Source organism: Mercenaria mercenaria, chromosome 10 (genome assembly GCF_021730395.1).
Source record: "Mercenaria mercenaria strain notata chromosome 10, MADL_Memer_1, whole genome shotgun sequence".
Taxonomy (NCBI): Eukaryota; Metazoa; Mollusca; class Bivalvia; order Venerida; family Veneridae; genus Mercenaria; species Mercenaria mercenaria.
Window position 1 is genome coordinate 39,034,785 of NC_069370.1, and position 16,241 is coordinate 39,051,025.

The window sequence follows — 16,241 nt, forward strand, 5'->3', positions numbered from 1 at the left end:
AAAATGTAACCAATTCTCCCAACACTAGTTTTAGTAGTACATGATTGACTTTTAACATTTTTATGAACAATCCAGCATTATCTCTACTACTAAATACTAACGATATTGCTCCTTTATTATTCTTGCTTACCAGAGATTTAGCATGGTCCCCTAGTTCGCCTCGGGATATTGTTGAACCTGTGATGGATGAGAATGCTGCTTAACATGCTCCCCAAAATATTCAGGGGGCATATATTTGCCACCTTGTCCTTTTGTCTGTCCATTCGTCTATCTCGAAATCCCTGTCTTTATGTCTTGCTACTATTTTCAAGGGGTTTACCTTGCACTTACGAAAATGTATCCCTATGGAATGAACTTGAGCACAACGAATAAATGTGAAACAGCTTTCTAATTTCCAAAACATTAAAAAGTTATTTTTTCTCATATTGTCAATATAATCAATTAAGTACGTTCTACTGTAATCACTGCAAACTCCCCTAACCTAGCTAATAAAAGCATCTCTCCCTCTTATAAACGAAAACCTAAAAAAAAAGCATAATTCATTTTTGTGAGTTTAATATATAGCTTTGTTTACTGAAAACAAAATGCAGTTGGCCCATAAGTAATTGCACCCTTTTGCAAAATTCATATGCTACTGCAGAATGGAATTCAAGGTTCTTTTAAATTACTTAGAGTATCAATAAGATGAAATTCAAAACACAACTCACTCTTGTATGATTATTGATTTATTTCTTCTGTTTGGACTTAACAGTTTTCTAACATTGTAAGTACAGAATAGAATTTCGTTAAATTTAAAGGGACTGGCCTCCAGATCGTTCGACAATAAATATTTTTTTTTATTATTTTTATTTTTTTTAAATATCTGGAAATAAATGCTATATTTCTTAAGAAGGCTTTAAAACTTAATTACTGACAAACTATATGTTACGGAAACATTTGCTGTTTTTACTTTTTACGATAAAAATCGAAAAGCGTTTGTAACGCTTTACTCCAGGTAAACTGTTTCGATTATAAATATCTATATTTTGATGTCATAATTCACTAATTCCGCTGTAGCGCTTTTGGTTACGACGCCGGGAAAATGTCTTTATTGCCGCGGCGCTCCGGGGTTCGATTCCCGACGTGGTCATCTTTTTGTCTTGATTTGCAATTTTTAAAATATTTTAGAAACAAAAACGCATATTCAAATGTTCATAATATGTGAAAGAAAGATTATTTTTAGCTAAATCTGAGGTCAGTGCCTTTAAGCAAGAAACAGTTCTGTTAGATTTTTTAAGCTTGACTATTCATTTGCTTCCTTTCTCAATATGCGATTTCCGAAATTCTAGGCTGGTATGGAAAACCATGCGTTTGTGTTGGCTTCATAAACGAATCGAACGAAGAATACCAAAGTGGAATTCGGAAAATACATAATTGCATGGAAATTGCATGACACCATCATGAGTCCATTGCTTTACTAAATAATTTTAATTTCATTTTCTTTTCAGATAAAGAGTATTTGATGCATTTCACAAGTAAAACACCAGAAGATATGCGATACAGGTTGTTGAATGTTGAATCTGATAAAAGCATTAAGTTGAGTGTTTGGTATGCTGGTCGAAGTAGGCTAGATGTTTATGTAGACGGCGTATATGTTAAACCAACAAATGTTAGAATTGATGACAACGGAAGACATGTATTTTTAATGGGGACAGGTACACTTTGATAAAATCATTGGATATTATACTGTTTGTTACACCTGTGCTTAAAAATGATAAAATTAGAAATTATTTTATTTAATTCAAGTCACTTATCGTTTCTGTGAGTCAGGTTTTTTTTTTTAAAAAAACGTGATGTTTCATGGAATAGCGTTGTCCGTTCTTTAACGTTTCCCATTTCCAGACTTATCAAGTCAAAAAATATAATTGCTGTAGCTTTCAAATTTTACTCGACTACTAAGCACTGCTTGCTGATGATAACTATTGCCCTAGGGTTAGATACGTCAAAGGTCCAGGTCACAGTGACCTTGAGACTGAAAAGGTTTCTAGACTCTTGACTTTAAGTATACTAGCTACAGCTTTCAGCCTATACATATTGACTGTTTACCACTAGAGGAGGATTCCTGTTGGTTCAAAGGTAAACGTCACGTAGACCCGACTAATTTCTGATACGTTTTCGTCTGTGGGCTCCAAGTCATAAACTTTTTAAATATAATAGTAAACGTTTTTAAACTTCACATGCTGACTTAGCATTATATTAGGATGATCTTTATTGTTTTTGGAATCAGTAGGTTCAAGGGCACAGTAACTGATAGATGAAAAATTGTTTCGAAACTGTAAGTCTTAAAGTATATAGTTGTTACTAGCTATGGCTTTAAAACTTTACATAATGACTAAAGACCCTTTTCTGAATTTTGGGTCAGTGGCTCAGTGGTCAATGTCACAAACATATGACTTAATTTTAGAATTGTTTTTCATTTTTGGGCTCTTCAGTAAGACAAAAATATTAGCTACAGCTTTCAAACTTTAAATGATAATTTAGCATCACTCACTAACTTTTCTTGGGCAATAAGTCAAAGGTCAAATTTGTAGAAACCAGGAAGCTAAAAACGATTCACAGGCTGTAAGTCGTAAAGCATAATAGCCATACTTTCAAACCTGGCAGAATTATCAAGCATTACTTGATGAAAATCCCTATTGCTTTCTTGGTCAGTTGTCAAAGGTCATGGTCACAGTGTCATGGAAACTGCAAATGGTTTCTAGACTCTATGTCGTAAAGCATAACAGATATGGTTTTTAAACTTCACACAGTGACTTATGTATTACCAGAGAAAGATCTGTATTCATTTTTGGGTTTGTGACTCTTTATGTCAAGGTCAAAAGGACCTGTTTTAATTTCTGGTAATGTTTTCAGTCACGTAGTGTATTAGCTACAACATTCAAAGATTACCTGATGACATAGAACCTTTTAGGAGGATCTCTATATTTTAAGGAGTCCTCCACCTCTGATAACTCATGTGGGGAAGTTGGCAGTTACTTGCGGAGAACAGGTGTGTACTGGTACAGAACCCAGGAACACTGGTTAGGTTAACTGCCCGCCGTTACATGACTGAAATACTGTTGAAAAACGGCGTTAAACCCAAAACAAACAAACAAACAAAATATTTTAAGGAACAGTAGGTCAAAAGGCAATGTCATAGGAGACTGAAAATGATTTCCTGACTGTAAGGCTTAACGTTTAGTAGCTTTGACTTCAGAGCTTTTACACAATGACTGAGAACCGTTTGAGGTATATTCCTTGTTTTAAGGGTAATGGGTCACAGATCAATGTTACAAGGATACACTACATCACAATTTTTTAAACATTGAGTTCAGTTTCTTGATATTATATCTTAGTCCCTATACATCTTAAGCTCTCTACCACCCACAACATACTCCTCCCTCTGCCCTTTTGATTGATATGGAATCTATGCATCCCTCAGTCATTCAACACCCACTACCTCCCCTACATGCACTCATTCTGCTTCCCCTCTTCTGTACATTCCCAGCTATTCTGTCCCAGTATTTTATGCCCCTCTTTGAAGAAGAGGAGGTGTATTGTTTTGCTCAGTTTTTCTCTTGACCGACAGATCATTTTTTTTCAATAACTAGGGAATGTATAGTCTTCCAATGGTCAGACTTCATGAATATAGTCATTAGATGACACCAAATGATTGGGATCAGCAGGTCAAAGGTCAAGGATGCAGAAACTTACATACTGAAAAGATTTTCAGCTTAATATTTAAAGAACACTGTGATATACATTCTTCAAAATGCTTAGGGTGATTGCCTTGGGTCAGATGAACGCTATTGTTTTGGGGGTCAAAAGATCGAAGGTCAAAATGACCTTGAGACTGAAAATGGTTTCCACTCAAACATTTAGGACACCATTGGCCTAATGGCTTCAAACTTGATAGGATGATTGCCTGGAAATTTAACAAAACTTAAGAAGAAGCTTCACTATATTCACAGCTATAGCGCCATCCTTGTCATGAGTATTACTCAGCAACTCTTGGCGGATATTAAGAGAAACTTCAAAGGAAGCTTCATTCCAAAGAAATGTGCATATCTTGTACATGACTATTCTTAACCACTTCTTGCAGGAGTTAGAAGAAACTTCTTTGGAAGCTTCTTTACTAAGACGAGGTATATGCCCCGATGGTAAATTTCGCTTTTATGCTTTAAAAATGCAAATATCATACTTCGGGGAGCATCTATTGGCTTTAGTGATATTTTCTTTTTACTTTCAGATAAATTGCATATTGTATGGTCGTAGCATCCCTTAGTCATATCCTTCATCCCCTCCTTCCCTACGTACCCAGTCATTCCCCTATTATACCCCTATTCTCTGCCCATGTATTTTTTACTATTTTTTTTTACTTTCATTTCAGTTTTTTGATATTGTTTCTTAATATTACTCTTCGTTTTTGCAGAACGCCCTCTCCCCACCCCTCACCCCCTAAACATCTAAAGTAGTTATTGTTTTAATATCCATTTTTACATCCTTGTTCTAACTCTTCTTGTGGACAGGCGTATTATGCCCCATTGGGTGGAGTTGTTGTTACGAATATAAAATGCTCCAAAATTGGGAGATATTACCATATATACTATAAATAGTTGTAAGATAAAAGATTTTGGTTTGCATACTATTTCTAAAAATTGGCAATATCAGTATTTCTTGCAAAATGCTATTGGTAAGTTGTATTCACTGAATGAGCAATTTACAAGTTCAAAATTGACTAGCGGATAAAGATAATATGTAACACAAAGTTTCATAGAATTATTGCTTACTTACTACTATTTGCTCTAGGGGACGAGTTTCAGCCTCAGATAGGAAATGGCACTGGCACCAACTATTTTGACAAAGACAGTGGGTTGCTTACATTAATCATCCAAGGACTACAAAGAATTGATGTTAGAACACAAGCATCTGTCATTGTCACTTTTGGACTACCTGACCTGACTTTGGACGAGTTCTTTGGAGACAATATTGTAGAAAACCTGGCCACTTTCCTGAATATTCCATTAGATAAAGTGAAAGTTGTGAACGCAGTTTATGCCTCCTCAACTTCAAGACGTAGGAAGAGATCATCAGAGACAGGAATTGTAGTAGAACTTGAAATAGCTGATGAGCCAACGTCAGGTATATTCACTGAATTTCCATTCATGCTTGTTTTCTGTCTCTAAGCGGAAAGGGAATTCATGAATGTTATTTGTGTGTCTGATCATGTATCTGTAATACTTTCTTTCAATCCGTTCTTGTGACGTTCCTTCTGTCATTTTTGTTATTTGTCTGATAATATTCTGATTTTACTTAACAATAAGGCAGTACGTAAAATGAACCTACAACAAAAGGCTTTCACTTCGTGTTATTTAAATTAAAGTGCCCATGCAGTACAATGACCAAGTTTTTTCATGGATATTTATTTATCACCACTTTTGTAACTACATTTTTTCATGTGGAAATGCATTTGAGACTTCACAAGAACATTTCATCAAACTTATTATCTTGAAAACAATGTTGTTATGTTTCCTTGTACTTTGGGTCATATAGACCATTCAATGTTACAGTATTAGAAATTTCCTTAAGGCGGTGCTAGTATCTCACAGTCATTACCTAACATGACCAGATTCAGTTAAACTGAGTCTTCTGTTATTTTACTTGGTTGCCTTCTATGCTTCTGAAGGATCTTCTTAGGGGCCTCTGTGGCCGGGGGATTCAGATTACCGAGATCAGATTGCCCCTCACCAATGTTAGTTAGAAATTGTCCTTTAAGTAGTATGTAGAATTTTTCATATGAGGAAGCCATTCAGCTGGTTTACAGAAAGTCGGTGGTTCTACCCAGGTGCCCGCTCATACCTGAAAAAAAAACGTTCAGAGGGGGAGCTGGGGTCTTCATAAAGTATCAAAAGCTGGAAAAGTCGCCGTATAACTTAAATTGTGGCGTAGATGACCCTTCACCAAACAAAAATAAAATGATATTCTGTTATGTAACACTAAGATAAAGGAAATTGACTTACGTACTTTTCATATTTTTGTTTAAGCTAATATGACTTATACTAAAGACAAATCAAAATGTAACTTGGACAGACTTGTATCATATCTGTTCATCTTGTGGTTGTTAATGACAACAATACTATAAAATAGAGATTGAACGTCAATACCAGCTTCGAAACTCGAGAATCCGACTGGCACAAATCTCTCAATTGACAAAGTTACATTCTTTGAAAAGTCTCCAGAATTATGTTTATAAAGTTATCTTATTATTTTTCGAAGTCAGTTTAATAACTTTTCATGTTTGAAACAGATATAAATGCTACAGCGCCCGACTCTATTGATTACACTTCACTGACTGAAATTGCTGCAAATATTGTGAATGAGTGTCAAGTAGGAAACATCAGTGAATCTTTCAACGTGACCGGTTTTTGTGAGTCTGTCAGTCTACCTTCGTTGGATTCAGAAATTGCTTCTGTTGAGTACAGTGCTCCTACACCTGATCACCTTTTCATCTTTGAGGAACCGGTATCAATGTATGAAGGAATTCTATTGCAAACGCAGCCAAAATTACGAGTGGCAGATATTATGGTAATATTTGTTTATTTGATACCAACCTCAGCACTTATTCGTGAAAGTTTAAAGAATGCAATTTATGCTTGAGAATTAACTTAATCTGCATACTTAGAAAATGCCACCATGGCGTGGGTCGAGCAATTTGGTCAAAGTTGCATCATGTACTTTGAAACTAACTGGTTGCAGTTCAAATCCCTGTCAGGTTCTAATACAATTTATGATAAAGAATATAATTTTGATGCCGTTAACATCAGGGTCACAGTTTCTAAAAATATTTTTTTTAAACTAGCCGAATCGGCCCTGGCACATCGAAATTATAGCCCTTGAATAACCGAAAGCATGCTCAGGTCTTAGGGCACATGAAAAGGACCCCTTTACAATTAATCATTAGTAGTATAGTGGTCCTTAATATGCCTCAAGACCTAATCATGTCAGGTGATTAACACTTGCGTTCTTGGTGCATTGTTGATTCATATACTATTATTCAGATGATTTGGCAGTTGTAGGAGAATTTTCTCAAAAGCAACTCTACTTTTTTAGCTCACCAGACCACAAGTGCTCAAGGTAAGCTATTGTGACCGGTCGTTGTCCGGCGTGCGTCGTCCGTCGTGTGTCGTCCGTTAACATTTGCCTTGTGAACACACTAGAGGCTACATTTGTGTCCCAATCTTTATGAAACTTGGTCAGAATGTTACTCTTGATGATCTCTAGGTCAAGTTTGAAACTGGGTCATGTGGGGTCAAAAACTAGGTCAGTAGGCCAGAACAACTCTGGTGAGCGATATAGGGCCATCATGGCCCTCCTGTTTTAGATATTTGACAATACTTTTATACCTGGTTTACTATTCCCTTCCAGTGGCAAAGGCTATAGATTGATTTGGTAGTATTCGTTTGTCATTATGTCTGTCCGTCTAAAATTGAAAATGTTTTTGTCTAAAAAGTATTTTAGCTACAGTCACAATCCCCACATAATTATTTCATGCACATGAATTTTACTTACATTTAATATTATCCCCTAATTGACCCTATAAATGCGGAGCTTTAGGGCGATGGTGCATGCGAATCTTTGTCAGGATATTTTCAGTAGCTGCAGAGCAATTGACGTAATTGTTTTTTGAGTCATAGATTCTTACATAAGAAAGTAATCCGTTGATGTATCTTGGTGAAATTTAATACAAATATGAATTGCTTTATGGCAGTTTTGAACAAGCAGTTTCTGTCAGGATATCATCACTAATATTATTTAAGAGCAATACCCTTGAAATGTTTTAAAATCCTTAAATAACACAAACTAGAATAGTCAATTATTAAATGTTTTATCGAAGTATTTAAAGATGTTTTTCTATGCGGCAGGGGATGATATTTATTTACTGAATTTGCTTGTTGATGTGTATTAGAGGTATACCTGATATACAAAGGAGACCCCTTCCCCCCTGTTGAGGTACTAAACCGAACGCTGTCATTTACAAATAAGCAATTGTCCTGTGAATTATTGACAATATATTTTGTCATGCAGTTTTGAAATTCCATACTTGCTTTACTGATTCACTGTGTCTTTTTCAGAACAATTGGGTGACTGAACTTGGAACTGACGAGTTCCCCTGGCAACTTACTGCAAGTCTGCGTGCTGGAACAGGACATCCTGATGCAGTCCTAAATGGCACTTTATTGGTGACGTGTTCCAATGGATGGTTTAATTTCACTGATTTGGCAATATCTCATATGGGCACAGGCTATATAATTGATTTTAATATCTCTTACCCAACCCAAGCAAATACATTTCATATTGCTTCGAACACATTCGACGTTCCTGGACGATCTGTAAAGATACATGTGTTTGATCAAACAAATGGAGATATAGTTCTTTCTACACGCTTTTCAGTCACCTTGGATCTCCGAGACTTGACCACAGAAGATATCATTACTGACATTGCATGGAGAGTATGTATATATAAAACACGTTCTCAACACATTGTCTCTTACTTGGACAATAGTCACGTAACATACTAAGTATTCTAATGAAAATGAAATTAAGGAGTGTATACAGGAACCCTCTTACGTTCGGTCATTCGGTTACTCCATCGAGAAATTTCTGTTGAACTCACCACACGGCCACAATGAAGTGTAGGTCTGCATGACATTCTGTTGAATTTGCAGAACACAGAGGTCTAATTTCTCAATAACCTTTTCCACATTTTCAGTATGTTAAGTGTTGCGCCAACTACTCCAACAATTGTAAAGCCATGGAAATTTCAAACACATGATCACTATGAAGTGTTAATGTGCGTGAGTTCAAGTAAAACTTCATACACATTATCAGGATAGTCGACCAAAGCATTGTCAGGTTTATGGCTTTTCGACCTAAACACAGAGTATACTAGCGATATTGGAAGAATATCTTTATACCAGATATCAATATATGGCACATTTCCGGCGGTATCAGGCACACCTCCGGATATGCAAAACGTCCAATTTTTTAGCTGCCGTTGACTGTATGGTAAATATTTACCAGCTAATAATTTACAAAAGAAGGAGTAGTAAATTTAGATATCTGAGGAAAAATTCCTCTCTAGCACTGTAAAATGAGGCTAACACAAGAAACTATGCCCCTGGAACTAGATGTTATTATCACAGGGCTGGTGTGCCTCATACTTGAAGAGATATAATGGCTCATTGGCTTTAGCCATGGGACAGTGTTGGTCTAGTTTGTCGATATCGCTTGAAGGCAACCCAGGTTTTTATTATACCCGCACCACTCCCCCCTCCCCCGACACACACACCCACAAATGAAGTATAGGCGGTATTTAGGAGTGAGCTTGTCGGTCAGTCCTTTTTATGGTTTCGGGATAACGACTCATGAAACGCTTGACAGATTTAAATAATATTTTGTACACGGGTGTAACATCATAAAATACAGGTCAGATTTGACTGAGGTCAAAGGTCAAAGTCACAATTACCCAAAAATTTAAACGTGTCCAGATGATAACTTGAGAATGCTTGGGTCTAGGATCGTAAATTTTGGTACACATGTGAAACATCATAAAATACATGTCAAGTTTGACTTTGAGGTCAAGGGGCAAGATCACAATCCAGATGATTACGAAATCACTTGGGCCTAGGGTCATAAAAGTTGATGAGGAGTTTGTTCATGTCCAGCAGATGACCCCTATTGATTTTGAGGCAAAAGGTAAATGTCACAGTGACCCGGAACAGTTAAACAATTTCCGGACGATAACTTGAGGACGCTTGGCCCTATGATCACGAAACTTAATAAGGAGGTTGATCATGACCAGAAGATGAACCCTATTGATTTTGAGGTTCGACTTTGACACTAGCTTACTTCTGTAACAAGGCCGTATTTTAGGGGCATAATTAGTCACTCCTGTGACAGTTCCAGTTGCATATTTTTCACTCTACTGTTTTACTGAAAACAAAGATAAAAAAAATGTACAGCTTGAATGTGCATGTTATACGATGGAATGTCAAAATTGGCTAATGACGTTGACATTTTTCTTCCTAACAGTTCTTATAAATTGAGGTATTCTAGGACCGAAGTTTCTTGCGTCAGCCTTGTTTAATTACGTGAATATATGAAGGTAGCGAAATGTATGTTAATTTACCATGTTTTCTTTCGTAAAATGTGGCAAATATAGATATCTGATGCACCAGCTCAGTGGCCTCTTATATTGGCTTCAAGCTGCTGATCATTTAAATTCTAGGCAAATTAGTTGTTATACTTTGTAGCATATGGAATAATGCGTAAATATTTTTTTTTTTTTTTTGGGGGGGGGGGGGGGCAGAAATGACGTCAGTCTCCTCAGACAACTTTGACGCGCATTACATATGAACATACAATAAGGCTTTGTTTTATTCTAGATTTCAGTAAAGGCGGAAAAAAACCAATAAAACGATTGTGAAATAAATTTATATGTGCTATATAAATCTGGTATAATAATATTGGCATATTAGCCATCAGTCCGATACATCTCCTTTATGCCATGTCGCGTAAAGCAACACCTACATTGTATAGTACTCTCTAGTTGTTACATTATTCTACATTAAATTGAACTCGTACACTTAAACACCATTAAGAAGCTGTGCGTGATATGTTATAGGATCAATCAATTGAGCGCTTTGAGAAACAAAATAAAACATAGAAAAGTCAAACCTTTCTATAAAGACCACCCTTGGGAGAGCCAAAAGGTGGTCGTTATTTAGGGGTGGTCTTTATTTACTGTAGATGATAAAATGGGAAACAAACGTGGTCTGTAGAGACAGGTGGTGTCTGTTCAGAGGTGGTCTTTAACACAGGTTTGACTGAATATGTAAAGTGTATATTTGAACACTACGTACATATACCGGTACTATTATATTTGACAGGGTCATACATGGACAGCAGAGGCCAGTCTTCTTGGTAGTTCTCCGTATGCAGATCTTGAGGGACATCTTGCTTCTTCATTTGACACTTCTACAGGACGTGCCATGTTCCCAGACCTGAACATTACAGGTTTTGGAATATACTACGTCCAGTTCCGAGTAGTATCAGATCCTCCGGATTTCAACCTGACCTTGAATCACAAACTTAATATAAAACTTCCATCACACGTTGACATGATTGTTGAGGAACAATATGAAGTGCAGGTACAAACCAACTTGAAGCAATTCTTAAATGAGAGGCCTACTGGTAGACTGATAATTGAATGAAAATAACTCTCGTGATAAATACATGTTTTGAAAGTCAGCAGTAACAATTTTCGGCCCTTTATTAATTAATTGCATGTTAAACACCAACCACCCAGTGGCTTGTAATTAGGATTTAATATTGACTGAAAAAAAAAGATAATGTATATAGACATTGCTGTTAAAGTATTAATTATACTGATCAAGTCTTTTTTTTTTGTTTTGAATATCCCATGCATTTTGTAAAGGTAATGCTTTAATGCACTTGAGTACTTCGGCATTAAACTGGAAATTCAAAGCAATATTGACAATAAAATAAGTTTCATGTGTTTTAACACTTTTTCCAATGGTGTAGCAGCAATCAGAGGCACACCTGTGTTGCGCAATATTATCTGACATGATTTTCTAATGCATTTGATTGTGAATTCCATTTTTCCTTTGGTTTTACAGTACCTTCTTCTGTTGATGTGTTTTGACATGACTTAGATTTTATTTTCAACATTATAAACCGTACTGAAATGTGTAAACATGAGTGTGTGTGGGTTTAACGTCTTTTTCAACATTTTTTCAGTCATAAAAATGAAGTCTTTGAGTATATGTATAATTGACATTATTATTTTATCAAATGAATGTACGATAAGTTCTTGAAGTGTGCATGACATCGACAAAGGTTTAAAAATGAAAAATGCAATACATGTATTGAAATTATGATTTTTAATTGGTTCTAAGTGAGTGATTTTCACGTATAATTTAAACAGGTAAAGTTCGATGCAGGTTTCAAAAGCTTTTTGATCATAGAGGACAATAATTTGATTTTCGGATATAATTTGAACAGGTAAATTTCGATGCAGATTTCAATAGGCTTTTACTAAAAGACAGTATTGTTGATTTTTTTATATTATTTAAATAGATAAAGTTCGATGCAGATTTCAACACACTTCTGAACACGGAGGACAAACAAAACGAATTTGAGCAGATGGTTTTAGCAGACATTTCAAACAGATGGCATGACGTTTCTCTTAGCGGTGGATCCGTGCAGGATGGTAATTGTTATACAAAAAACTATTACATTTTGCTTCAAAGTTATATTTCAAAATATGTGCACTTACCCTAGAGTCTCCTATGTAAAGATAAAATACACATGTCTGTACGTGTGTGAACAGCATTGTATAATTATGATAAAATCGCAAATAAATGTTGAAGCAAAGGAGAATAATGCCACTAAAGGTATGGAAGTTCTTTTAACGGAATGTCTTAAAGAATGCGTGGATGGTAGCTTGCATTTCCACATCCGTCCATTAACAGGCTCAGTGTAACCAAGCTTGCAACATTTTCATTTGGCGACCTATGGAGTTTCCTCTTTCTTTGTTCTAGATTAGACATAAAGTTGTGAATGCAGCTGGCTGAAACACACGTTTACTTTATTTAGTAAAGTTTATGTATTTGGCAAGGAATTGGTTTAATTTAAATCTATATCTACTGATAAATTGTTTTAGGGAAGGAACATGGGAAATAAGTAGCAAAATGTCTTGTCTAGTATTTTGTTTTCAATTATTTTATTCACGAAAACACAAAACAGCTCATGTTAGTAGCTCTTATAATTAAAATTTATTGCACTTTTACTTGTATATAGCTTGTTAAAGTAACGTTGAATTATAATTTGTCATATTTGTTTTAAATGCTACTTGGTTGAAAACCTATTGTTGTAAATTTAGATGATTTACTTCAATTCCTCAAGCCGCCATAGAAACATATTAGCCGGCGGTCACAAGAAGTGACTCTTAATTCATGATCTTTTATTGCAGGAAGTATTGTTGTGACGTTTGTCATATCTGGGACATACAGTTCTGTAAATTCCACAGCATACAGTCTGTGTGACAGTATCTACAACGAGACATCTTATTCCTTCGATGGTTATAGTCTCACACTTGCTCCCTACATGACCATCAACGGCCAGGCTTATTATGGAGTCACTTGCGGCGAACTAGTAAGTCGAATCAACATTACTGCCTACTATATTTAGTTGTTTAATTACAGAGAAACATAACGACTGGATTAACCCATCCATACTACAGTTGGTTGAAAAGATGCTGTGAGGTCCACCTTGTCTTTTTTAATTTCATCTATCAATATAAATTCTGAATATTTTAAAGAAGCATTTTAATCGAAATGTACAACCATAGGGTACCTGTGGTATGTAATATCTTTTTGATTGATGACACAGTATAACCTCTCTTAATATAATAAAAAATGTTGTGTAATTACAGTGGTTAGTAAGATATATTTTTCTGAGCAAATATGTTTGTACTTTAAAACTATATTTGTTTGTTTTTCCAGCAGAAATTTAAGGAGGTCTTGTCTGACTTTTTTGTACATGCATGATCACTATTGATTTTACATATTATTTTGCGTCATTAAAATGAAACATCTGATTCCAGAAATAACTAAGTAGTTTCCCGGTCAGATCATGCCAGAGCGAGATGATTCCAGGAATAAACTGATTTGTTATACTTAATTAGAGCACCAGTTATTTCTATACATAAGCAGATTAGAACAAAAATAAACAAACAGTGAAATGATGTTTGAATAAAACCTCAGTTTCAGTAAATACCAGTATGTGTGTGTGTTTGAACCTTAAAATGTGCCTTTTCTGTTGAATATTCTTTTTCCACTTTGCCTAACACTCAATCCCTTTCTATACCACTCACCCATTTTATTGCATCTTGTATATATTTAAGTGCACTTGTTGGATTTTGAAGCAATCCATATATATCTTTCTACTACAGTTTCTTTTTGTTTCCGACCTTTCTTTGCGGTGCATTCTCTATGACTATGTTTGTCCTGCACTGTGCTTCTGGGAAATCTACGTTACATTTTATTTTTTAAGCGTCTATGTATCATTTTCTCTTTTCCAGTCAGAGGATGAGGAGACAAATAAAGGCATGGCTGATTATCTAATAGCAGTTATTGTACTTATTTGTATTCTGGTAGTCGCAGTGATTTTTGCATTTGCATTCTGGAGATACTCGGTTAATAAAACTAAAAGACCTGCACAGGGTAAGTATATCGCATACAGTTACATTTGTATAATCTCCACTTCCTTCAAACCATTTGCCCCTGAGGTTTGAGCCTCACTTGATATGTGAAATTCCTACGTGAGGAGCCATTCAGCTGGCTAACGCAGTCAGTGTTTTTACTTGGGTACCCACTTTTAATGAATGAATGCAATGAGGGACAAATGAGGTCTTCCTCTAAAATCAAAAGCTGAAACGTCACCATATTACCTGTAACTTTTTTGGTGGGCTGTTAAACCCAACAAAACAAAGTAAAAAGCTTTGTTTGCATTAAATATATTTAGAATATGTTAAGTGTTAGCATTTTTTGTATTATTTTGCTTGTAAGAGATTTATTGAATGTTAGTTCAAATAATTATGTGCTATGTGGTTAACTTATTATTCACCTACCAGTGATACCAAGGAGGGGACCATAGGTTTGCCCTCCATCCGTCTGACAATTGCACAAAACATATTCAAGCTAAGAGCAATATTTAAATTATGCAGTACATGACTTATGCTTGTAGGTCAAGGTCTCTGTTGAATATCAAGTGAAAAATGTTTCCGCTCTATAAGTTTTATATGCAATTATGGATTATCTTAGTGCTACACACAAACATGATGAGACAATTAATTAATGTATCATCTGGTCAAGGTCACTGTTTAAGGTCAAGTAAACGTTTCTGCTCATAACTTTTAATTGCATGGAAGGATGTTTTTATTACTTAACAGAAATGTTACACATTATTAGACTGTGTGTCACGCACATGACCTAAAGTTGTCTGTGAAAGGGCAGTGTCACTATTGAAGGTCAGTAAAATTGTCTCCCCTCCATGTACCTTTTATGTGCATTGATGGAATATCTCAGTACTGCACACAAATGTTCACCATGTGGAGACAATGTGTCGCGTCCATGATCTTCACTTGTACGACAAGCTAGATCACTGTAATTTAAGTATTTTTTTTTGTTTCTTAGCTCCTAAATACCTTGGAAAATTTTTAGTCCTAACAATGTTGCCAACAACTACAAGGATCGAACACTGACAACGTTCTCCACCTGTATTGCCACTACAATACTCGGCCATTTGTCATTTCTGTTGACACAGCTTACATATTGAGGGTTGAAACGAAAATTGTCGCAACGGGTATTGAATGGTTAATACTTTCAGCCCGCGAAATACTGTATAGATACAATATATACTGTCTTGATAAGAGAAGTTATTCCACCAAGTTTGTAATCCATTTATATGAATTTGCAATTCCAGTGTTTGTCAAACCTCTCCACTTCAACAAGACATCTGCAGGTTTGTATATTTACATACTTCTGCTATTTTGTGTTGTTAAATAAACAGATGCATGTTCTGTTATTTCGTTTATATTTAACATATAACAGACTAAAAATTGAATGTTCGTCAATACACTGAAAATATTACATAGTTTTAAAAATTTATTATCAGCTTATAGTTAACCTTGTTTTTGTATGAATTAAATCATAAGAAACAGTGCTTTTTTAACTTACGTAATAATTAATTGCATAGTTTTTGATGCACTTTTCTGTACATTACCATTAACTAACATTAAAATAGCATCTAAGTCACAGTTTTGAAGTTTAGCTAAAATAAAGTGTTGGATCAATATAAATACTTTAGTACTTTCTTAAAAATATGTTGTACTACGATTATCAATATTATTGCGTTGAATAAATGATATGTTTAACTGTTTAAATAAATGCAATATATTCACAAGTCAGTTCACTATGCTTTGACATACAATATTGGTTGGATGTAAACATCACAATACAGTTTCCAATCTTTTATCCATTTGGAAAGTAAATATTACTGTATGAACGGTCTCGTTCACCACACTGACGTTCCGATTTGGCCTTATTAATGGTAACAACCAATCTGTTTACAATTCTAAA

The 16,241-nt window shown here is 35.3% G+C and overlaps 1 protein-coding gene across 2 annotated transcripts in view; it reads left to right on the forward strand.

The window, feature by feature from the left end:
- The window catches only part of LOC123561853 (fibrocystin-L-like), a 168,570-nt gene that overhangs the window by 141,096 nt on the left and 11,233 nt on the right, over positions 1 to 16,241 (forward strand). For both annotated transcript variants that reach the window (XM_045354507.2, XM_045354508.2), the window contains exons 49-57: positions 1,488 to 1,694; positions 4,828 to 5,160; positions 6,326 to 6,603; positions 8,151 to 8,528; positions 10,968 to 11,228; positions 12,178 to 12,310; positions 13,073 to 13,254; positions 14,183 to 14,324; positions 15,586 to 15,624. In XM_045354507.2, coding sequence (XP_045210442.2) covers positions 1,488 to 1,694; positions 4,828 to 5,160; positions 6,326 to 6,603; positions 8,151 to 8,528; positions 10,968 to 11,228; positions 12,178 to 12,310; positions 13,073 to 13,254; positions 14,183 to 14,324; positions 15,586 to 15,624 — 1,953 coding nt within the window. The remainder of the gene's footprint in view (positions 1 to 1,487; positions 1,695 to 4,827; positions 5,161 to 6,325; positions 6,604 to 8,150; positions 8,529 to 10,967; positions 11,229 to 12,177; positions 12,311 to 13,072; positions 13,255 to 14,182; positions 14,325 to 15,585; positions 15,625 to 16,241) is intronic.